The sequence below is a fragment of the Pogona vitticeps genome, chromosome 3 (genome assembly GCF_051106095.1).
Source record: "Pogona vitticeps strain Pit_001003342236 chromosome 3, PviZW2.1, whole genome shotgun sequence".
Lineage (NCBI taxonomy): Eukaryota > Metazoa > Chordata > Lepidosauria > Squamata > Agamidae > Pogona > Pogona vitticeps.
In genome coordinates, this window is record NC_135785.1 from 167,519,173 (window position 1) to 167,542,660 (window position 23,488).

Here is a 23,488-nt window from a genome sequence, read left to right on the forward strand (position 1 = left end):
GGGCCATTTCTTTTGTCTGCACAGGGCATGCTCTTCCATGTTCAAAATGCTTGTTTCTGTAACACAAGACTTGCACCTGTGGCTTCTTCAGAACACAGAATTTTATATTAATGTATTGGCATCCAAGTAACACAGTTGACTCACTGAAGAAGCCAAATACTACAGAGGCTTCTCACAACGTCTTTGAACACAAGAGTACCCAAATATCCTTAGAACAGCAAGAAATCACACACAGTGCTCTGAAAAGACTTCAGATATCAGAGATGTGAAAGTTTAGAAGTTGATCTCACCTCATCAATAATGGGCTTTAGCGTAACCTGAAGGTAGTGCATCCCTGCCAGTTTCATTGTTTCATCAATGCACTTGGAAGTTAATGAGTTCCCTCTGAAAATCGTGTTTGGATCTCTGAAAGCAAACAATTTTCTATCATTTGGGTTTCTTAATAAAGTATTAATACCAGAAATCTGATGAGATAAATACCTGAAGCAATCCAGTACAAATATTGACTCAAGAGCTGCCCATTAAAAGATGATATCAAAAGATGCCATCTAATTCTTAGTTTTGCATGACACACAGAGACATATGGTAGTCATTAACCTCAATGAAATCAATGTACCATTTTTCAAGGCACAGGTTGTTCCTATGAAACTCAAGTGTTGGCTCCTAAACAAAATTATTTTAAAATGCTGTCCGTCAGATGCCTCAAAGGTATCAGAGACTTCAGAATGCATGCATGAATCAGCCTTAGAAAGTTTGCAGATGTTCTGCCCTAGTGTATTTTGACCAGCAGGGGATGAGGGATAAAGTGGTAAGAAAGTATGGGTAGCTGTCTAGCGGTAAAGTCTGCTCAAGTAAAGCACTGGCATCCTCTTTCTATAAAATTAATTGAGGGAGGAGGCCTTTCTTAGGTAGAAACATTCATGGCTTATGCAACACTCCTAGCATATGGAAAAGTTGCTTTTTGTGACCATACGTGTTTGGGGATTCTGAGAATTCTAATTTAAAACAAAACACTTTTCCAAGCTGTGAATCTTACAGTTAATGGTAGCAGGAACAAATGTGCTGGTGAAGCAGTAGAAAAGATCCAGACTGCCCAAGAGGCGTTAACTGTATAACACTGGCACGTACAGTTGCGCCACCAGTGAACAGAGGAACCAGCTATGCAGGTGTTGGGACTCGTATTTATCAATCACACTTGCATTGTGCCATTTCTCTAAGGCTATTCCATTTCATTCTCACAATAATCATGTCAATACTGAAGGATCCATCAACAAGTTTCACAGCAGAGGGAGGACTTGAAACCGAGGTCTGGACAAAGACATTTTCCGAGGCAAAGGACCAACCCTCATTCTATTTTTCAGAACCTGGCTGGGTTGGCAGTTTAGTGTTACCTCCTTAATGGCAAAGAGAAAATATCCCACACCCCACCTAAAGAAGCATGGCTAGTTTGGGGGTTGCAGGAGAGCCAGTGCAACCCCAAAGAAACACAAAGTTCTTGTCCACCAAGAGAAGGAAATGGTTAGGGTTCTCTGGAGGCATAATCAGGTAGGGGTTTGCCATGGGTGCACACCAGACTCTGCCACCTGATGCTATTATTTCACTCTAATAGCAAACCTGGATCAAGTCAAGGTCACTTTATCTACTGCACTGCCAGAGGTCTCTGCTATTTGAGGATTTGAGCATGCAGGTCACATAAGGACAACATATACTGCTGAGATTTCTATCTGCCTTGCATTATCCCTCCCATCTTTTACTGGGAAGAAGTCAATTTGTGAGGTCAGTTCAATTTACAAACCATGGAAGCCCTCAAATTTCTGCACCAAAGAGCTTTTCGTTTTTAAAGCACAAGATCCAGTTTTTCTTAAGTACTGGCACACTGCAGGCTGCATAACATCTGAGTGGCTGAAATGAATTACAGGAAAGCATATATACATCTTCTTTCCTCCACAAAAGCAAGGCAGCCTGGTAGTCCTATATTTGAATGCAGGCATACCTATAAAATAATGAAGTTTGAAAGAAACATGAAGAAAATAGATCTTTAAAGTAAGAACAGCTCTTTTAAAAAGACTTCCTTAGGCTTAATGTATTCACCTGGAGATAAGTCTGTCATTCAAATAAGCACACCTTAAGGGCTGTAACTACTAGAGGCATGAAACAGAAGCTCAACCTACATAGTGCTTAGTCTTTAAACCTTAAACAGACATTTGATATTTTATTCTAAACCTTTAGATGATAGTCAAAATGTTCATGATTCTTTAATGTTGGCCTTGTTTCCATGTTGCAGCAACTCTTGTGTACAATTCTATATCACTTTAACTTTGTCCTGCTATGAAGCCTTTATAAAGGTGGTGGTAGGAAGCCTATTTCTCCTCTTTAAGTGGCACTCCGAAGGCCATACCCTGCCATTCAGTATGACATACTCTGAAGTAATTGCAATACTTACTGAGTTCTCTTTACTTCAGCATTTGCGATTGCACTAATGAAAGGCACAATTTTGCCATAGTGAAGGAAGAGTCGCACCAGAGGTATGGCTGCTTCCTGCTTCTCCCTGCAAACTTCACCCAGAACATGGGCTGCAGATGCTGAAACAGGCTAAACATGAAGAAGAAAAAGCTTTAAAAATATGAATATCCTCATGAAGTCAGCACACTTTTTATTAATTCATGCCAAACCACTAATAATTTATTGCACTGCCCACTTACATGGATGTCTATGAGGCATTTACTGAGGACTGGCTGTGTATTTTAATAAGAGGGCATAATACGAATACTCCTTCAAGCCAACATATTTTCACATTGTCTTTCTCTAAACTTCCTCCAGTTTGTGTAAGGTGTTTGGGTGGAAAAGAGAATTTTTAGGTGGTCAAGAATTTGCTAGAGTATTTACACTGAAGTCAGTTTCCTTGGTTACCTATTAATCCATTTTAGGATGTAATATAAGAAGACAGATTTTCCCTAATTGTGGTGGTGGCACCTCTGATACTGATTAGCTGAACTAACATGGAATCATGGAATATTACCTTGATTAGGGAAGTGAGTTGTGTGCTTGGGTGGGAAGGTTATGTTGCCACTTTGTTTGAGAATCAAATCTCAAGGAAGGGCAAATTTGAGGAATAGGAAGAGGTCCTAGGAAGTAGAATCTGGGAACCCAGAGGCAAGGAAGCCAAAGTAACGGTGACTATTAGTGGACTGAATGTGGCAAAGGAAGAGAAGTGTCTTGATAAAAAAGCAGAGCAAAGAGGAAGAGGAAGCAAATGGTCAATCTGGAGGAATATCAAAACACAAGTTTACAAGAGGCCACGTGGTACTGTCCAGTGAGGAAAAGTGACAAGATTTTAAAGAAGCTTTAGGCCAGCTAAAGAAACACTGATAAGATGTGCAGTATGACTCCAAATCATGTGGGGGGCCCTGCCTGCTTTTGTCCCCCACACAAGCTTCCCAAGAACCAAGAAAATCTACAAATGAGAGCAATGGAATAAACAAACTCACTCACCCACTCACTCCAGCAGAAACATGTATCCGAGGCCATAACTCTTCTCTAAAACAAAGGTTGGTTCCCCTTGTTTTGGCACATGATTTTAGCAAATACTCAGTTTTTAAAAACAGAAGCTAAAATCCTGTGACACAGCTCTGCATGTGCAATATAACAATAAGTAGCAAATTGACATAATGCCATAATAATCAGTAGCAAATTTATGCTAATCAAAGGTTGCCTTTGGCTATTCTGGGATGCATGTGACGTATGTAATGTGACAAAGTTGCATGTACCACAAAATCACAAAAGGAAACCAGTTGGAATTTGCACTGATGATTATTTCATCCCTATTGTGTATATGGAATGCCACAACAGAACATATTTCAATGAAAGCATACAGAAGTTACCTCCCAACCACTTCCATTTTTGTTTTAGAGGAGTTGGTACAATTCTTGGAGGGTCCTGCAGCTAGAAAAATGGCCTCCAATCTCTTGAAGTTTGCCCATCTCTGATCTAGGATCTACACCCTGACTGCATCACTATGGTAAAAGAGTTAGGGAGTAACAAAGTTACCTAACAAACAAATTACCTCAACATCTGAAGATTTTAATAAGAGGTCTCTGAGTGGGCTGTAATAGTCTGAAGGAAAAACATGGTCTTCTGTGTAAACCACATTTAGCCTCAAGGAACCCAGGTCATCAGGTTTCAGTGACTTGTTACCATTATCTCTGGGTTGCAGGAAATACCTAACAGAAGAGAGAAAAACACACAGGACATCTCAGACTGTGTATCAGTTTCACAGTAGGATACAAGCTGTAGGTCTTCAGAAAGATAGGTGTAATATTTTTAGATAGATAGATAGATATAATGTTTTGTTTTAACTGGAAATATTTCAGTAATGTAATCAGATAGCTAGTGGAGGTTTGCAAACACAAAACCCAAACTGGAGAAATAAAAATATTATTGTATAAGGAGAAACAATGTAGATACAAGGTACTAAAAATTAAAATTAAGTACCATGCTTCATATGAGCTGGACTGCCGGAGAAATTTCAAAGGTAGCCTCAGTTCACCAAGGAACTCATCTCCAAACTTCAGGTTGCTTGCATTCCAAAGATCAATCCTGTAAAAACAATAAAAGAAAGAGAGAGGATGAAAGAGGAAACATTTCTCTGCCTTTTTAATCCTTCCTTCTCCTCTCCCTCTTAAAACAGAACTCAACAACATTCTTATTCATTGAGGCACAACATTATTTCTTTCGAAGTTCCAAATGGTCCAGCTTACTGAAAGAAAATGTCTGTAGATTGGAAAATTAATAGTGCTATGTAATGAATACAGTGTTCTTCAGCTGTTTGTATTTGCAAATGTTGCATCAGATGTTCCCCTGAAATCTGAACCAATTAATACATTAGATTTGATTACAGTGACTAAGGATCTATGTGAAAGCAAGGAGTTCATTGCTCCTGGCAAATACACACGCCAATGTCCAGCTTTTTTCCTCCAGAGCTGGTAAAAAGGCTTGAGATAACAGTTAAAACAAGGTGGAGAAACAATATGCTCCCATTATAATGTGACATATAGACCTTCTTAATTACATTCATAGTGCAGCAGTATGATGTTGGTTCTCTCAGCTTATTCCTGACATTCAGATTCACAGGGCTAGGTTAAAATATGGCAGCTATTTCAACAATCAGTTCTTACATTGAACTGATCTACAAGATTAGCTTTGCAGTGTTACTGGGATATGATTTTCTTTCTCTCAAAAGGCTTCCAAACTCAGCAAAGACCAGCCAGCAATTCTTGGAGCATGTCCATGACTATTTGTAGCAAACCCATTTATATCCAGTGACCAGAGCCTGCAGGATGCAGAGGGTCTGTTGCCTGTGGCATTACACCTTCTTTCCACAAAAGCCTGAGTATATCCATCATTTCCAGGTTGCTGAAAAGGAATTTGGCTACTGAATCAAGTCCAATAACTAGCATTTCTAGTCTTCAATTTTCATATTTTAGGGAAACATGTCAACTCTTCTATAGGCACCAAATATGTTTCTAAGAAAGATGCTCACTGACATATCTGTATGTTGATTCTAAAATCTAACATTTTGTTTAAACATAAAAGTATAGTCCAGGAACATGGTTACAGACATACCACTGATTTAATAATGTTGATAATCATTTTCCTAGACTATATTGGTAGAACTTTATAGGTAAGAGTGGAAACACAGGAAATGAAGAAGAGGAAGAAAGTTTGGAGATACATGATAATTACACAGGGTGTTAATTTGAAATCAGTTTCCATGTTCTAATAAAAACTATTCTGTTTCATACCTATCATAACTGGATAAACTGTAATCCAAGAGACAGTGATGTCACTGCCCTTGCCCAGGCTGCTGTTCCTCTTGGCAGCAGGGTGGGAGACATGAGAGGGACTGGCTAAAATCTACCGCCTTTGAAATCAATATGGGCTAGGTTTATATAGTACAGCTCCTTTTGGAATTCTATGTACATAGTTATGTGCATCAGTATTTTAAGAACAATTATTTCAGAGCAGAGAGAATTCAGCAAAGCAGCCTTGTTCCTGGACTGCATCTCCCACAAGTTATTACCAACGGCTATGCTGTCTGGGAATAATGGAAATGTGATCTAACCATACCTGAGGACTCAAAACAAGGAAAGGATGTTGCAAAAGGTGTTCCATAAGTGGCACTTGCATCTAATATCAGTTCTCACGTTCTAATAAAAACTATTCTGCATCATAACTATCGTTACTGGCTAAACTATAATCCAAGCGACTTTGATATATGTTGACTTTACATGACTATGTTATAAAGGCTAAAATCCTGCTGGCTGAGCTATGCTACACCACTTGGATGATGTCATCAGCTGTGGCCATGCAGCGGCCATTTTGAGACAATAAAAATTTCCCTGTTCCATTCCCCCTAGGAGTATAACTTTGTACTTATCCCTGTTAAATTTCAGTCTCTTGTTTTTTTAGCCCAGTGCTTGCACCTATCAGGATCTTTTTCAAATTTTGTTTTGTCTTCCCAGGTATTGCCTATTGCACCTAATTTTGTGTCATTCACAAATTTGATTAGCATTTCCTGCACTTCCTCATCCAAGTCATTAATAAACATGTTGAAGACCATGACCTAAATTGTAGTAACCCACTTGTTACCTCCTCTCAGTTTGACATGGAGCCATTGATAATTACTCTGTCAGTATGATTCTGTAACCAACTGCGTATCCACCTGATAGCTGTTCTATCTAGCCCACACTTAGCTTGCTAATTAGAATATCATGGGACACTTTGTCAAAAGCTTTGCTGAAGTCAAGGTATGTTATATCTACAGCATTTCCACTATCTACCAGAGAGGTTACACAATCAAAATATGAGATCAGATTAGTCTGACAGGATTTGTTCTTGACGAATCGATGCTGACTTCTGGTTATTACTGCATTGTTTTCAAGGTACATGCAGAATGACCGCTTTATAATCTGCTGTAGAATTTTCCCTAGGACTGATATCAGGTTGAATGTTGTTCCTAGGTTCCTCTTTTTTAAAGAAAGGGTCAACATTAGCCCTTCACCAGTCACCTGGCATTTCATCCATTCTCCATGATTTCAAGAAACAAATACACAGTGGTTCTGAGAGTTCTTTAGCCAGTTGCTACAATACTCTTACCTGCCTTAGGTCCTTCGAATGAGAAAGGATAAAAATATTTTAAATGAACAAACAAATGTGGTTCATTGAGCCCTGGAAATTTGGACTTGTTTGCAGTAATAAGGTATTCCTTGACAATTAGTTTATCAATCTCAAACTGCAATCCTGTCCCTTCCACTTGTATTTCACATTTACTTGGAGAGTCATAGGCCAGCGGAGGCAAACCTTTTTCGGCTTGAGTGCCCAAAATGATAGGGTGGGGAAGAAACCAGTGGCTGCCGTGCCACCCAGAAGACCAGAACCAGAACAGGAAGTGGCAATTTCAGGGGGAATCATGGGGATGGACAGGAAGTTAAAAGGGGAGTCATGGGGACAGACAGGAAGTTAAAGGGGGAATCATGGGGACAGACAGGAAGTTAAAGGACCCAGAACAGGAAGAGAAAGGGGGAATCCCAGCTGCAGCCACTTCAAAAGGTTTGCCGTGTGCCAGAAGAAAGGGCTTCACGTGCCAGCTGTGACACGTGTGCCATAGGTTCGCCACCACTATCATAGGCCATCTTTTGGGGAAATGCTGAAGTACAATTTTGGCTTGCAAGTCTATTCCTCTCTCCTACTATGAGATTTGCTACTAAGCATACGGGAAGTCTACAGGAGATGACAGATGGCATAATCATCCCTGCTGATACAAAGGTCTCAGCATTTTAACCTTGTGAGTCCTGTCCTCACTTATGCTACTAATAGGGCAGCACGTATGTGAAGCGGCTACAGCTATAGTCATCTTTGTTCACTCAAATAGTGACACTACCTTGGGTCCCATATTCAACATATACAGGGAAGGAATTAAGTTGGCTCCAACTCAACAGCCCAGTGTTTCACCGCTCAGTCTTGGACCCTTCATTCATTCACTGGAGGATTTGAGGCTAGTTGTGATGAGCTCTTTGGGACTTTGCCCAATCATACCACATGCTGATGCCAGGCTTAAACCCTTCTCTGGGTTACAATGGTTTAAAAAATTATATCCAAGCATGTGTTACATATACAACATCTTCGTTGAAAAAAATATATAGAAGCATAGAAAATTAGTCACCAGGAGATAAAAGTATTCTACCTTTACCCTTTACCTATCAGCAAATACCTTTTCTTTCTTTGCTAGGCAAGAAAAGTGGCGTGGGAACATATGTGACCTTTCAAGGACACAGCGGATGTCAATGGCTAGAAAAACAGAACCACAGAATAATTGAGCTGGAAGGGGTCCTATAAGGCCATTGAGTCAAACCCGCTGCTTAATGTAGGAATCCACATCCAACTATACCTGACAGATAGTTATTCTGGATAAAACTTCTTATTTTCTTTAAAATGCATGTGAACTATCTGGATAGAGGGGGAGAGAGATGAGAGAAAGAAAGTGTGTTTTTATAAACACATTCACCTGATTTCCATCTTGTCAACTTCATCAACATCTTCAATTTCAAAATGGGATTTCTTGTTATAGCTGCAGGGTCTAGTAACCTGGTGCAGATAGAAATTTAAAGATACAAGGATCTTATTAGTTAAGAGGAATTATACAGTCACTATATATAGGGAAGCTCAACAAGATTATAAACTGCACTTGTTTCACATATATAATGCCACTATACTTCAATTATATTGCAAAGTTTTTGGAAAACACATTTTTAACCAAACATAGATCCTATTTTCCAATATAAAAAGTGAAGGAGGCACATTTAATTCTATAGTACCCAACTTGCTATATTGTAAGTGTTACATACAGCACTGATGTTACCTGTCTGTCATGGGTTTGGAGGGAAAGTTCCATCCTATGGGGAGTGGAAGGCGGGACATCAGGAGGAGGGGCTGTACTGTATATATATGTGGAGCGTGTGTGGAGAGAAGAAGCTGGAGAAGAGCTGAGAGAAGAAGCTTGAGTGGGAGTCTGTGTGTCAGACAGGGTACTACTGTGTGTCAGTCAGTACCAACCTGATAGGTTCAGGTGTCTGTATGGTTAGCCAGAACTGATAGGTTCAGGGTCTGTGCTTTATTTAAAAGTGTTCTGAGTGAACCAAACTGGTGTATGTATGATTGAGACTAAGCCACGTTACTGTATCTTATTCACTTGATCATTTTATTTTCCCTGTGTGTTATTTTAAATAAACCTTATTCCTTTGTTTGTTAAAAATCCATCCCTGGTCTGTGTGACTTCTTACAGGGAATGGTTGGTGGCAGCTTAGTGAAAGTGTGGCATATCCCAGTAGGTCTGGGGTTGTCACATTGATTGGTGTCCAGCGTGTGGGATACGACTGGTCCAGTTGTCCAGTGGTCCAGCAAAGCCTTGGCAAGTGTGCCCAGAGCAAGGGGGGTCTAGTCAGGGACAATCTGAGGGCGCGTAGGTAATCTTCTAGGCGTACCTCACGGGGAGGTGCGCTAGTGGAAGAACGTGCCAACTCTGGGGACTAGATTAGGGAGCTCTGAGGCAACCGGTTTTGGTGGGAAAAAAGCTGAGGCAAAGCTGTGTGAAGTAGCAGTGATCTAGCTTGTCTGCTGAGAGGCCTAGCAGAGGGGGGTGGACTCTGGCTGGCAACAGTTGCAAGTTAGTGCTGAAGAACAGCAGCAATCTATAGAAGGCTGGTTCTGAGGCAAAAGAGAAAAAAAAAAGAAGTGGTCGCTTTATTTTGAGGCTTGACTTTTGAAAGCAGCCTGTTCTGGGGGGGGGATTGTGCCCTTGACTCGAAGCCAAATGGCAGAAATGGGTGAAGTGAAAGACCCCCAGGTTGACCAAGGTTCTGAGGATGAATTTGGCTCAGTGCAGGGTGACAGCACGGGAGAACAGAACCCAGAACTCAGGAAAATGCTCATAGCCCAACAGCATGAACTGAGGATGAGGCAATTTGAAATGGAGGAAAGATTAGAGAGAGAAAAAATGGAGGAAAGGGAAAGAGAGAAACAAAGGCAATTTGAAATAGAGAAAATGGAAAGAGAAGAAAGAATGGAGAGGGAGAGAGAGAAAATTGCTCTGGAAAAAGAAAGAATGGCGTTTGAGTTAAGAAAATTGGAACTGATGAATCAGAACAATAATAACAATAGGGATTCTGAGGGAGGCCAATTGTCTAAAGCTGACCTGAAGAAATTCCCTGTGTACCACAAGGGAGATTGCCCTGAGGTGTTCTTTTCCTTAGTGGAAAGAGCGTTTGTGGACTTCTCAGTAAGGGAAACTGAGAAGATGACCATTATGCGATCTTTAATCAGTGGCAGCCTGGCAGAAGTCTATGCAGAGATGCCAGAGGAGCTGTTAAAAGATTTTGCAGAGTTTAAAAAACTGGTGTTTGCCAGACATGGGATAAATGTGGAACAGCTGAGGCAGAGATTCAGGTCACTCACCAAGAAACCAGAGCAGACTTTTACCCAAGTGGGGGCCCAGCTGGTGAGGCTGCTAGAGAAATGGCTATCTCAGGAGGGAACAGAGACCTACCAGCAGCTTAAAGACCTGATAGCGCTGGAACAGTTTTATTCAGTCCTGCATGGGGAACTGAAGTTCCAGGTGAGGGAAAGGAAACCGAAATCTGTGGCGGAGGTGGCCGAGATCGCAGATTTTATTTCCCAAATAAGAAAGCCCTTAGGTGCTGAGGGGAAATCGATAGGTAAACCCAAAGAAACCTACAGCAAGTACTCTCAGGGACCAGGAAGAAACCAGCAAGGGGGAGGGACCCATGGTGAAGGGAAGCCCTCAGACACGAAACCAAGACCTCAGATTTTGGAGGGAAAACCAAAACAAGATGAGAAAGACTCAAAATACACCAGAAAATGTTATTTCTGTCAAGGAAAGGGCCATCTAATCTCAGAGTGTGAGAAATTAAAGCAGCTAAAAGGAAATGTGCCTCATGATTCGAGTGGAACCAAGCCAAAAGCTGTGTTCTGTGTCCAGAAAGAGCAAAGCTCCTTGTCACTGAGGGAGCCTGTTGCCATGGCTACTCAATCTGGAACAGTTACATCTGCTGATCAGGCTGAGGAAAATGGTCCTCTTGTGGAGGTCAAGCGCTGCTTACTAGTGAGAACAGATTCACAGTTGTTTGAAACCGCAGGAGTGGACGTAGGAATACTTGACCATCAGTATCGGGGGCTAAGGGATACTTGTTCCCAGGTGACCCTGTGCCATCCAGATATTATTCCTAGGGAGTATGTAATCCCAAATGAGAGCATAAAGGTGGCAGGGATTGAGGGACAGGTGATCTCGCTGCCAGTAGCTGAGGTACCTGTGAACTTTCAAGGCTGGAAGGGAGTTTGGCGGCTAGCGATTTCATCGACTCTGCCAGCAGCCGTGCTCGTGGGAAATGACCTGGCTGAACATGTGAAACGGGTGCTAGTGATTACACGCTCACAAGCCACCACGGGGACAGTTCAGGGGGGTATTGATGAGCCCGAGACGGAAGCAGAGGGGAGTTCCGAGGCTGTGGTGGAAACCTTAACCACAGACAGCCGATTTGGCCAAGAGCAAAAGGCAGACGCCACTCTCCAAAAGTGTTTTGAACAGGTGACAGACGCCCAGCTAACACCTGAAACCCCAGTGAGATTTCGAGAGAAAAAGGGAATTTTATATAGGGAGACCCTGAGGAATATCTCAAAAGGGGGAGATGGGATCAGAAGTCAGCTAGTGGTACCTGAAAAGTATCGCCCCATGATCTTACAAAGGGGGCACTCTGACATGTTTGCTGCGCACTTAGGGGTGAACAAAACACAGCAGAGAATCACACAGAATTTTTACTGGCCTGAAATAGGAAAGCAGATCAAAGAGTTCTGTAAACAATGTGATGTGTGTCAGAGGCAGGGGAATAACCGTGACAGGACCAAAGCAAAGTTGTGCCCTTTGCCTGTGATTGACACTCCGTTCAAATGCATAGGGGTGGATATTGTGGGACCTTTGCCCAAGGCCACAAAGAGGGGGAACAGGTTCATTCTCACCATTGTGGACCATGCCATGAGGTACCCTGAAGCCATACCCTTGACTAACATTGAAACTAACACAGTGGCAGATGCCTTGGTGGGGTATATGTCCAGGATGGGATTTGCCTCAGAAATAATCACAGATTTGGGTGCATCGTTTACATCGAAGCTCATGAAACGGTTATGGCAAATCTGTGGAATTAAGCACAAGGAAACCACTGCCTATCACCCTGAAAGTAATGGGTTAACGGAGAAGTTCAATGGGACTCTGATGCGCATGATAAGGGCTTACTTGGCAGAGAATCCAAACAATTGGGACCAGAAGCTGCAATCCCTTTTGTTTGCTTATCGATCAGTGCCACAAGCCAGTTCAGTCCGTTTGAACTTTTGTTTGGGAGAAGGGTGAAAGGGCCACTTGATTTAATCAAGCAGAATTGGGAGCAGATCACCCAGGATGACCCACAAGATGTTGTGACATATATAGACTCTTTAAGGAATGGCCTAAAGAGAAACCTAGAGCTAGCAGCAGAGACCCTGCAAGCTCAAAAGGTCAGAAAGAAAGCTTGGGATGACCAGAAAGCCAGGGAGAGGCGCTTTAACCCAGGGGAGGAAGTGCTTTGGCCTAGGCCCTGCAAAGAGAACAAACTGCAGCTGGGTAGCCCAGAAATAAAAGACTTGGGTCACATAGTAGGGGGAGGAGTGATCAAACCCCTAGAGGCCAAGATAGAAGCTGTTCGTGATTGGCCCAGACCCAACACCAAGAAAAAAGTCAAATCATTTCTTGGGTTGGTGGGCTACTACAGAAAGTTCATCCCGAGGTTTAGCGAGATAGCGACTCCGCTGACCGATCTGACGCGGAAGAAGACTGATGACCGCATCCCGTGGACCAGCGACTGTGAGGAGGCGTTCCAGAGGTTGAAGGAGGCCCTCATCAACTATCCAGTGCTGCGTGCTCCAGACTTCGACCGGGAGTTCATCATCTACACTGATGCGTCTAACAGCGGGGTAGGAGCAGTTCTTTGCCAGGAGGATGAAAATGGTGACCAGCATCCAGTGTCCTACCTGAGTAGGAAACTCCAGAAAGGTGAGAGACATTTGGCAACCGTGGAGAAGGAGTGCCTGGCCATAGTCTACGCGATCCAGAAGGCCAAGCCTTACATCTGGGGAAGACATTTTATTCTGTGCACTGACCATTCACCATTGCAATGGTTAAAGACAATGAAAACCCACAATAGTAAACTTATGAGGTGGGCTTTAAACCTGCAAGACTATGACTTTGAAGTGAAGGTGGTCAGAGGGTCAGTGAACTGTGTTGCTGACGCCTTGTCAAGAAGACCCGAAGAATGAAGACGGCGAAAGAAACATGGACTATGTATATATTTTGGTGACCAAAGGTTAAATGTATTTGTTTATTAAACATGCGTGGTTTGTATGAATAAAGGTAACTTGATGTATTGGAAATGGTAAATGTTTAAATGCCTAATTGACATGTTTGGAGTGTAAGTATAAGTAAGTATGGTATTGCATGTTGTTATATAACTGTTTTTGTATGTTTTGGATCCAGGTTGTTTTTTTGGTGAAAAGCACCTTAGCTTTCCCCCTACAAAACAACTTATAAAGAGGGGAGGTGTTACATACAGCACTGATGTTACCTGTCTGTCATGGGTTTGGAGGGAAAGTTCCATCCTATGGGGAGTGGAAGGCGGGACATCAGGAGGAGGGGCTGTACTGTATATATATGTGGAGCGTGTGTGGAGAGAAGAAGCTGGAGAAGAGCTGAGAGAAGAAGCTTGAGTGGGAGTCTGTGTGTCAGACAGGGTACTACTGTGTGTCAGTCAGTACCAACCTGATAGGTTCAGGTGTCTGTATGGTTAGCCAGAACTGATAGGTTCAGGGTCTGTGCTTTATTTAAAAGTGTTCTGAGTGAACCAAACTGGTGTATGTATTAATGAGACTAATCCACGTTACTGTATCTTATTCACTTGATCATTTTATTTTCCCTGTGTGTTATTTTAAATAAACCTTATTCCTTTGTTTGTTAAAAATCCATCCCTGGTCTGTGTGACTTCTTACAGGGAATGGTTGGTGGCAGCTTAGTGAAAGTGTGGCATATCCCAGTAGGTCTGGGGTTGTCACATTGATTTCCCCTGAAAATCCAGTACTAAGGAAAAGAAGTATGGTACAGAGATTTCCATAGAGACCTCAGAATGACAAGACATTTTATAATGAACTAACTTGGAATATATTCAGAATCGCAGTACAGTAAATGCACCAGGAATGGGAGTATGGTAACCTACACCTTTCATTGCTGTTTATAGTCCAAGGGTTGGTTCCAGCTACAGTAGATATTCTCAACAAGAAAAGGTGTCTTGATACACTCTATTGAAAAGTGGTCAACTGTTGTGAGACTTCATTTACGCCTGTTTGAATATGAATAGTCAAGCACCAGCATTTTCATCATCAGCAATAACACATATTCTGCATTTGCAATTTATTTTATGTACCAAAAATGCCCCACTGCAATTTTTTTTGACAAAAAAGGCCAAATTGCAAAAAGTTTATATAAACATTCAGAACCTCCACCAGAATGGAAATTTTAAAAAAATTCTTCTTCTTGCCTGTGAGAATGAAACAAGCAAAGATCCATATCCATAGCTCTCCATGCATTTTCATCCCCCAGTTTTTAAGGATATGAAATCACATGGCAAACATCCATGGTCTTTCCCCTTCAGAAAATTTCCCTCTGCATGCAAATGGCAATGGAATTAATGAGGGAAGGGACAAAATTAGGGCACTCCCCTCATGTGTTTACAAGGATTCTGAATTCCTGAATACAGTGGTGCCTTGCTTGACAAGGATAATCCATTCCAGCGAAATCCTCGTCAAGCGAAATAAAAAAGCCCAATGAAATGCATTGAAAACCGTTCAATGCATTCCAATGGGCAAAATACCTCAGCGTCCAGCGAAGATCCTCCATAGGGCGGCCATTTTCTGCTCCCTGTATAGCGAGGAATCTGTCCCAAAACATAGCGGGGAGCCATTTTACGCAGCGGGTGGCCATTTTGAAGACCCGACGATCAGCTGTTTTGATCGTCGTTAAGCAAAAAATCGGGGAAGAGCTTTAAAAGGCAAACGGAGATCAAAGAGCCCTTTCCTGATCTCCCTTTTCACTCCTGTAAAAGTGTCTTACAATGTTTGGAAGCTGTTTTAAATGCTTGCAATGGTTAGCCCACCTCCTGAAACCTATGCAAACTGATTTTGGTGTTGTTCTGACACTTCGTTAATTTATGATGATTTTTTGTTTTCTCCATTGGAAACCATTAGACAGACCATTCAATGGTTTTCAATGGAGAAAACAAAAAATTACCATAAATTAACGAAGTGTCAGAACAACACCAAAATCAGTTTGCATAGGTTTCAGGAGGTGGGCTAACCATTGCAAGCATTTAAAACGGCTTCCAAACATTGTAAGACACTTTTACAGGAACAAAAAAGAGACATCGTTGTGTGAAAATCCCCCATAGGAAACATCGCTGTGTGAGGTGGCAAATTTAACAGAAAAAGGCATCGTTGTGTGAATTCATCGTTGTGTGAGGCACCCGTTGTGCGAGGCACCACTGTATTTGTTTTATCTATTTACATTTTTATCCCGCCCAAATAGGAGAGAAGCTATTGCTCTGTAAGTACTCTGTAACATGTAAGATAATTGCCACTACCCAACCATTTCATTTATGAACTAAGTGAAAGGAATGTTGGAGATCTACAACAATCCAAAGCAGAAATGATAGAACCCCATGTGCATCTTCCTTAGTTACACAAAAACTGGGTTCCATTCTTCATTCCACTCTTCTCTGTGTACAATCAAGAAAGATACTACGTTTTCAGGTCTCTGAGACTGGGATTCTGGAAACCGGTGGCAGTGAGCAGAATAGGGAAAAAAACCAAAGAATATATTAAACCAAAAGCACACAAGAAAGAAAAACATAAAAGTTTAACGTTTTATATTAGTTAGCTTTTCTCAAGTGCTGTGTCTTAAACACATGGCAAGGTCATGGGACTTCAGTATTCTTTGCGAGCAACTTCTTATGTTTCTCTCAAGAGGTATAGCGATTCAGATGTACACATAGCCTGGGGTCTACAGGAATGTGACTCAGAAACAGTCACCAAGTGTACTTCTAGTCAACTGAGACTCCTTTGTTCAGGGAATATAGTTCTTTGATCCAGTGTAATGCAGTTCCCATCAGGGACCAGGCCAATTATAAACACTTGTTTGAAGTATCCCAATTAACAACTGGCTAATCAATATTCAGATATGAAACAGGAAGAACTGGGAGGATAGGAAACAGTTAACTGGAATTAGTGCAAGAGTTTTGAAAATCGGAGGATGCAGAAACTAACATGTGGCACACACCAACTCTGTCCTTCAGCAGATGGAAGAGGTTGGGTGGGTGGATGGGTGGGTGGGGGAAAACAGGAAGAATGGCTCAATGTACGTATGGAAGGCTTCAGCATCTGAAGGCTTAGAAAGAGACAATGAAAACCAAGGAGGATGGGGTGTGTGTCAATTTTTAAATTGGGAAAGCAGGGTGTATGTATCTTCCCACAAACAGATGAACTGTTCATACTGTACATTCTAGTCTCCAAGCCCACCTTTATAAAGGAGTTGTACAGGTAGTTTGGGCTTTAGGATGTAATGATAAAAGTACTCATATCATTTGTGTTTTGTAGAAACAAAATGGGAGAGTTGGGTTTTTTGGGATGGCAGCTTCCAGAATCTCACTTTCTGCATGGCAATGGAAACACAATTATTTCCCATTGAGAAACACTGGCTGGCATGCAAAGCGCATCGCAGAAATACAACCTAGGGTGTACAGAAGTTGAGTTGTGCTAGAATGCAGCTGGGGGCCTGCCCTAGTGAGAAAATTAATCCCTTATTCCACCAGATGTCTCCTGGAAAGCTGTTTCTCAAAGAAATAGTCCTAGGTATCAATTTTTAAGTGTTGTCTGGAAACCATCACTGAGTTTCTTGGAAAACAATAAGCTGTGGGAAGAGGTTTATAAATTTAATCTAAAATAAACGTTGGGTCTGTTGGATGTTTGTTAAGGAAGATGTAAACTCTTATCGTTCAATATAATTACAGGATGAGTAATGCAAACTATCATCTCCCGTAACAGGAAAATTTATATATCACGTGTGAATGTACTGTATAGAGCAAGCTGGAAGAGGAATGAACATGGTTTCCAATGACAAGTCACTGTGATTGCACTGCTTAAATAACTGACATTATTTGTTCAAAACGGAGTAAACCTAAATTCAAAGGTTCATCATCTCCTTTTCCTATCTATTAGCAGTACTTCAAAGGGAAAATGCCTAAGGCCTCAGTTCCACTGACAATAAAAACTGCTGTTGAATGAGCCTCTGTTTTTTAAAAAAAACAATTTAAATTTTGGTGAACACATAACATACATGTACACGTGGAGTCATGTAACAGAGGATCATTTTATTTTGAGTCGCAGTGCATTTTTCTGCTCCTCCACCAGAGGTTCATTTATTTTAAGGCACATGTGGAATTTATTCGTTGGAATCAATTCCACATACAGTATATGAACACCCCACCGGCATTATTTTTTTAAAAATTCCTGCTATCCGATACAGTGCTATACTAGATAGCAGGAATAAAAAATATAAAAGAAAAGCACTGTGGTCCACCAAACAGTTGATTTCCAGCCACCAGTCATCCAAGCCAAGCCTTCCTTCCCTTCCTTTTCAGCCCCCACCATCTTCCTCCCTTTCCACCCCATCACTCAACCAATCTTTTCTCCTCTTCCTTATGCCCTACAAATCCTTCCTGCCTTCTATTCCCCCTGCTCTACTCCCATCTTTGACCCTTGACCCCTCTACCCTTTTCTCTCTCATCCTCCTCCCCATCGTAGATATCCATTTACTCACACACTCATTTTCCTGCCTATTCTCTTGCTTTCCATCCGCCTCCTCTTGCTGTACCATCTTCGCTCATCCATCATTTCCCTTGGGGTGGAGGCAGGTGGTGGGCATAGAGGAAAGAAGTGCTCCCCCTGTCCCAGCTGAGTAGAGCCTCCTGCTCATCCAGCAATGTCTGTGGAAGGCAACAAGCCCCCCTCAATTACCAGGTGAGCAAACCCAGTCCAGAGCTGAGAGAGGAGGATCACCTTCTCCTGTCGGGAAGAATGGACATCCCACGCAAACCCAGCTGATGGGTGGTGGAAACACTAACAGTGATTTATAATCACATGCTAGTGATGTGATTATAAATTACATTAAAAATTATTTGAAATATTTTTATCTCACCTTTCTCCTTAAAAAGGAACAAAGGCAGCTCACTTGCAACAGGACTTATTGTCAGTGTGACATAGATTTGAGAGTGGGAAAACTTATCAAGAAAGTAGAATACAGTGTCTGGGCAGAGCGATGAGCAAGCTGCACCTTCGACCACAGACTCCCTATGCCTGACAAACTTTAAACCTCATGTTGCAGAAATGTTTGTAATCAATCCATAGCTTCTCAGCAATTAAGTCCAAAGACTGCAGCATGCATTTATCTGTTCTACCTTTTTGCTAAATTTACTTCATTTGGTAGATATCCTGGCAATATTTCTGTCATAAAATCTACATGTTTTGCACTATATTGTTTGACACCTCATTTGTCTGTCTTTGCCAACATGAATTGCCTCCCTTCATTTCTGATAAATGTAAATATGTTAATCTTCCCTCCTCATCTTCAGAACTTTTGAGCAAAGTCCACTTCACAATGCTTTTCAAAAACTTCTCAGGCAGATGCTTATTTAAAACACAAGAGGAAGCTATTTTAAATATGAGTTTATCTATAAATCTTTCTCATAACTGAATGGCAACAACGAAAGCTTTGAGGTTTGCACTTCTAAGGAGCCACCAATACAGAAACTACCATCAGGGCACCACACCCAGCTGTAGCCACAGGATAAACGATACTGGTAACTGAGATGGGAACTCATTCAAAGGCTCCTCCCTGCTGTAAATGTAAAACATTTCTATGGGTCAGAAATGCCTTTTTCTCACTGAAAATTAGGTTTAACTCTTTTTTCTTCTATCTTAACAACACAGGAAGCCAATTTAACAGCAATTTAAAAAGAGGACACACACACACACAGAGACAACCACTTTCAGATACAAAGCCAAACAGACATTTAAAAAACATTGGTTGCAATTTCAAGAAAATAAGGGAAATTAGGAACACTAGAAACAAAGACTCCTTAATTATGTAGTTAACTTAAACACACCTTGGAGTCATAAGGAACAATAATTCATTATGCCAAATTATTTCAGCAGTTTGGTATATATTGCACTACTTTCGAAGGCCTTTATATTGCTGCTTAGGGAATTAATCTTATTTTAACTACTTTCACGTTAGGCACCAACGGCAGAGTCAGGATACATTTGATTCAACTGGATCTTAAAAACTGGCTATAGCTTTCCACATTTTGGTGTAATCTTACCAATTCAAGTATGGCCACAAAGACATTCACTGTTATCAGACCTGCTGTCATTAAGTAGTGAAGTAGCTTCCCCAGGCAGTAAATTCTGGATGATGCAGAGCAGCAGTAAATCATTAGCTATTTACAGTAGTTTGTTATTGTATTTTCATATTTAGAGTTCTGTTTGTTGATTGGTTTATTTATTTTGCCTCATAGTCTAAAATAGGTTCTCTGGATTTGGCTCTATGCGCAAATGCCATTGGCTGCTTCATGTCAGACAGCCTTGAGCTGGCCCTGTTTCTTCTGTACCACAAACAGCTTTGTAGCCCACTTCCTAAAGACTATCAACAAATCTAAATAAGATAACAATTCAGCAAAGATAGTGTATATAACAACAAAATGACTGAGACAAGACAGAACTACTATTAACAGGTGAGGGGAGCTTTCGGTCTGAGCAAGAACAGCTCAGCACAAAATTTCAGAGGGAGTTGCTTCTCCCATTTTTGCCTGTGTTAATGGCATAAAAGAAACAAAAAGCTAACCCAGACTTAATGACCAGTGCTAGTATTTCTACACTCCAAAGAGACAGAGTAACCTGGCCTAATTATAGCTAAGAGATCTTAGAAATGAGGTCTTCTTTCCTGGCTAGGTGGTTCACAGCTGACACCCTCTTCTTTCCTGCCAAGGACACACACTGACAGTAGCAACCACAAGAGAGAAAGGCCAGGAGAGGTGGGTAAGGAGAAAATGGTAAATCATGCATCCGCTCAGTGTCTCCCCACCCCCAACCTCCAAATATCCTGGCTATTAGTCCTGTTCTCATTATTAGTGCTGCAGTAATTGCACTAGCAGCAGGGTTGGGCTAAGTATCCCTTTCTCTGCACTATCTAGTTAATTTTGATAGCTACTTGTTTTGTATACAGCCTGAGTTATTTCACTGCAATATTAAATTTATGCTATTTAATAGAATTGTTGATTTTTTAAAAAAGCAGTTCACAAAGCAGAAATTGTGGAGACTAGTAGCCTACGAAACCTTTAAGAAAGGGCGAAAGAAAATGTGATGTGCAGAAGGGGGGCATTCATTTACAGTATATGTATCTGATGGGCAGGATTGTGTTTGGAAGGTTAATATGCGAACGGAGCATACAAAGTCAACTAGGCTTTTCAATGGATGGACTATAAACGTCATTACTATCTATTTTTCTGGGAAACACATAACATGTTTGCCTGGCATGAAGTTTAAACAAGGAGTGGGGATAGGGATGGAATGTATGCATGTGAAATTCATCTGTCATTGATTTAGACCCCCGTGGCTCCCAACCTAGCTCCCAAGCTTTTTGGATTTGCAACCTGTGACACCCCCTACAACTTGCATAAAAAGACATTTTTAATGGGGCAAAGTCATGAATTCTCAGAAAGTAGAGGCTTCTTTCTCCCCCAAAGGATTTGTTATATCCTGCTCTGAAAGGTCAAGGAAGAAATTACTTAATAAGTGCTACAACAAGTATGAGGGAACCTGTGACACCCCCCAGAAACCCCCCTGGTAGGGAAACACTGATTTAGACTGTCTTGACTCAAGATACCTTAATGAAGAATTTTAATCTGTGTGAGATTCCTTATCACCAGTCTGAGAATGAAACACTTCTGCTATGCACATTATCGCCAATGTGTGTAAAATGTTGCTACTGTCTTTTTCCTTGGAAAAGCAAAGCATGTATGCCTGTGCACAGATAGAGACATACAGGTGTGCACACAGAGGAAGCATGGGACAACTGGCTAAAGAAGAGGCAAATAACCCATTTAGTGCTTCAAACTCTTGATGGTCCTTCACCCACCCGCACCCCCAGAACCAGCCTAGTTCACTTACCGAGTTCTTCGGTGCACACATGCCTGGTGGCTGCAACACTGTGCCAATCACAGACATAGTCCTGCTAGCGCTTCCCTGCCTCTCCCCTCAGCTAACTGTTAAGCAGCTGAGTGGGGAGACTTGTCTTCCTGCCTTCTCGCTCATGTCTACTAGTAAGGCTTTATGTCTCTATGTTGGGATATCAAGCCCCTCCAGATGATTTAGATATTTATGGTCAGACTTGAACTCAGGGTATCTAAATAAGGATGAGCAGCTTACAAAAATCAGTAAAAGGATAGTCTTGGATCTCAAGACTGTAGTCTAAAAGTCACCATACAAAACAGATTGGGTGGTGGGAGGAAACATGGGTACTAGATCTTTATTAACCTCTTACACTTTTTAAAAAAATGTTTTTTAGGGCAGGAAAGGGCAAAGCAATTTCCCTGCAATTGTTCCTTCTATGGTTGGTATTCAGCCCAGCCCTACCCCGTTCATTGTGCGTAGCTGATGATGTGGATTGCCCATCCTCCCTGTTCATACCACTGACATCGGTCTATGGCCAACCTATGGCTATAAAAGTGGATGTATGTAAGCCTCAGGCTCACTTCCTACAAAATATATAACAATCAATAGCGGGAATGGATTTTGCACAAAGAGATAAGACTTCAGGCACTCTCTACTCATGTGGATGTGCAGTCCTGGCACAGAAAGAGTTGATGCCCCATGCAGGGGACACAACCAATATACCCTTGGTCTCCTTCTTCTAGAGATGTGAAAATATCTGTTTCAGTTTTGTTGCATTTCTTTGAATTTCTCTTGTGTTTTCCTTTGTTGTCCTTGTTTCATACCAGGATGCAAGACTTTGTGAGGGATTTGACCCAACATGGAACATTTTTTTACACATTTTCATCTAATGTGTTCTTTTGTTTATGTTTAGGCAAATGGGGGGATGTGGTGGCACTGCGGGTTAAACCGCAGAAGCCTCTGTGCTGCAAGGTCAGAAGTCGTAAGATCGAATCCACGCGATGGAGTGAGCACCTGTCGCTTGTCCCAGCTCCTGCCAACCTAGCACTTCAAAAGCATGTAAAAATGTAAGTAGATAAATAGGTACCACCTCGGTGGGAAGGTAACAGCGTTCTGTGTCTATTCACGCTGGACATGTGACCACGGAAACTGTCTTTGGACAAATGCTGGCTCAATAGCTTGGAAACGGGGATGAGCACCGCCCCCTAGAGTTGGACATGACTGGACTAAATGTCAAGGGAAACCTTTACCTTTACCTTAGGCAAATGGACGTACTTCCTCCATCAACTCAGTCAGGCATGTCTATTTTTAGCTGTTCACGTTTTAGAGAATACATTATTACTTGGTACACACATTGGCCAGAATTTAACTAAATATTGACTTGCAGCATGACTTGGAACAGCAAATATTAATGAACCCCCAGCTGAGCTTCCAGTTGTGTGCTGGGTAATGCAAGTGGTGAATGACTAGGAATTACACTGCATTTATGCTGGCATAAATATTAAATTGGATTCTGGCCGCTGTTCTCTGAAATGCCTGGAAAGCCTTGTAATTGTGAAATACTCATGCTGGCCAGTTTCTCACATTAAATCTCGGTAGCTGTGAAAAGGCTGGTTTAACTGAGACCATCAAATCCAACAACATTTATTTTTCATCTCTATGACCCCACCCCTTGTGGGCTTTTCTGGTCCAAAGACATCATCCATACATAGATATTTTGATATGTCAAATTGACTTACTGTCTTTTACTCATTTATCGCATTTGAAATGATTTGTAAGTTATCTTTCTCCCCCCAAAAAACAGAACCCAGGGCACGTCTGGGCCATTATGAAATTAGGACATGGTAGGCACCACCTGCCTTGTCATAATTATGGTCTTTCATCTAAGGGGACATCACTAATGGAAAATTAGAAAGACAGAAAATTAAGATATTAGTCAAATATGCATTCAAAGGTTCCATTTTAGGATCTGGACAAAAACAAATCTTGGCAAAAAGTTACAGAGAAATATCTGGTTATATTACCTAGTAGTAGAATTTAAAGTTCACATTGTTTTTTA

At 41.5% G+C, this 23,488-nt stretch overlaps 1 protein-coding gene across 10 annotated transcripts in view; it reads right to left on the reverse strand.

The window, feature by feature from the left end:
* The window catches only part of RASA3 (RAS p21 protein activator 3), a 189,435-nt gene that overhangs the window by 37,391 nt on the left and 128,556 nt on the right, over positions 1-23,488 (reverse strand). For all 10 annotated transcript variants that reach the window (XM_072994575.2, XM_078391461.1, XM_020783990.3 and 7 more), the window contains 5 exons: positions 8,564-8,643; positions 4,492-4,596; positions 4,064-4,220; positions 2,444-2,592; positions 291-405 (listed from right to left, as the gene is read on the reverse strand). In XM_072994575.2, the coding sequence (XP_072850676.1) occupies positions 291-405; positions 2,444-2,592; positions 4,064-4,220; positions 4,492-4,596; positions 8,564-8,643 (606 nt within the window). The remainder of the gene's footprint in view (positions 1-290; positions 406-2,443; positions 2,593-4,063; positions 4,221-4,491; positions 4,597-8,563; positions 8,644-23,488) is intronic.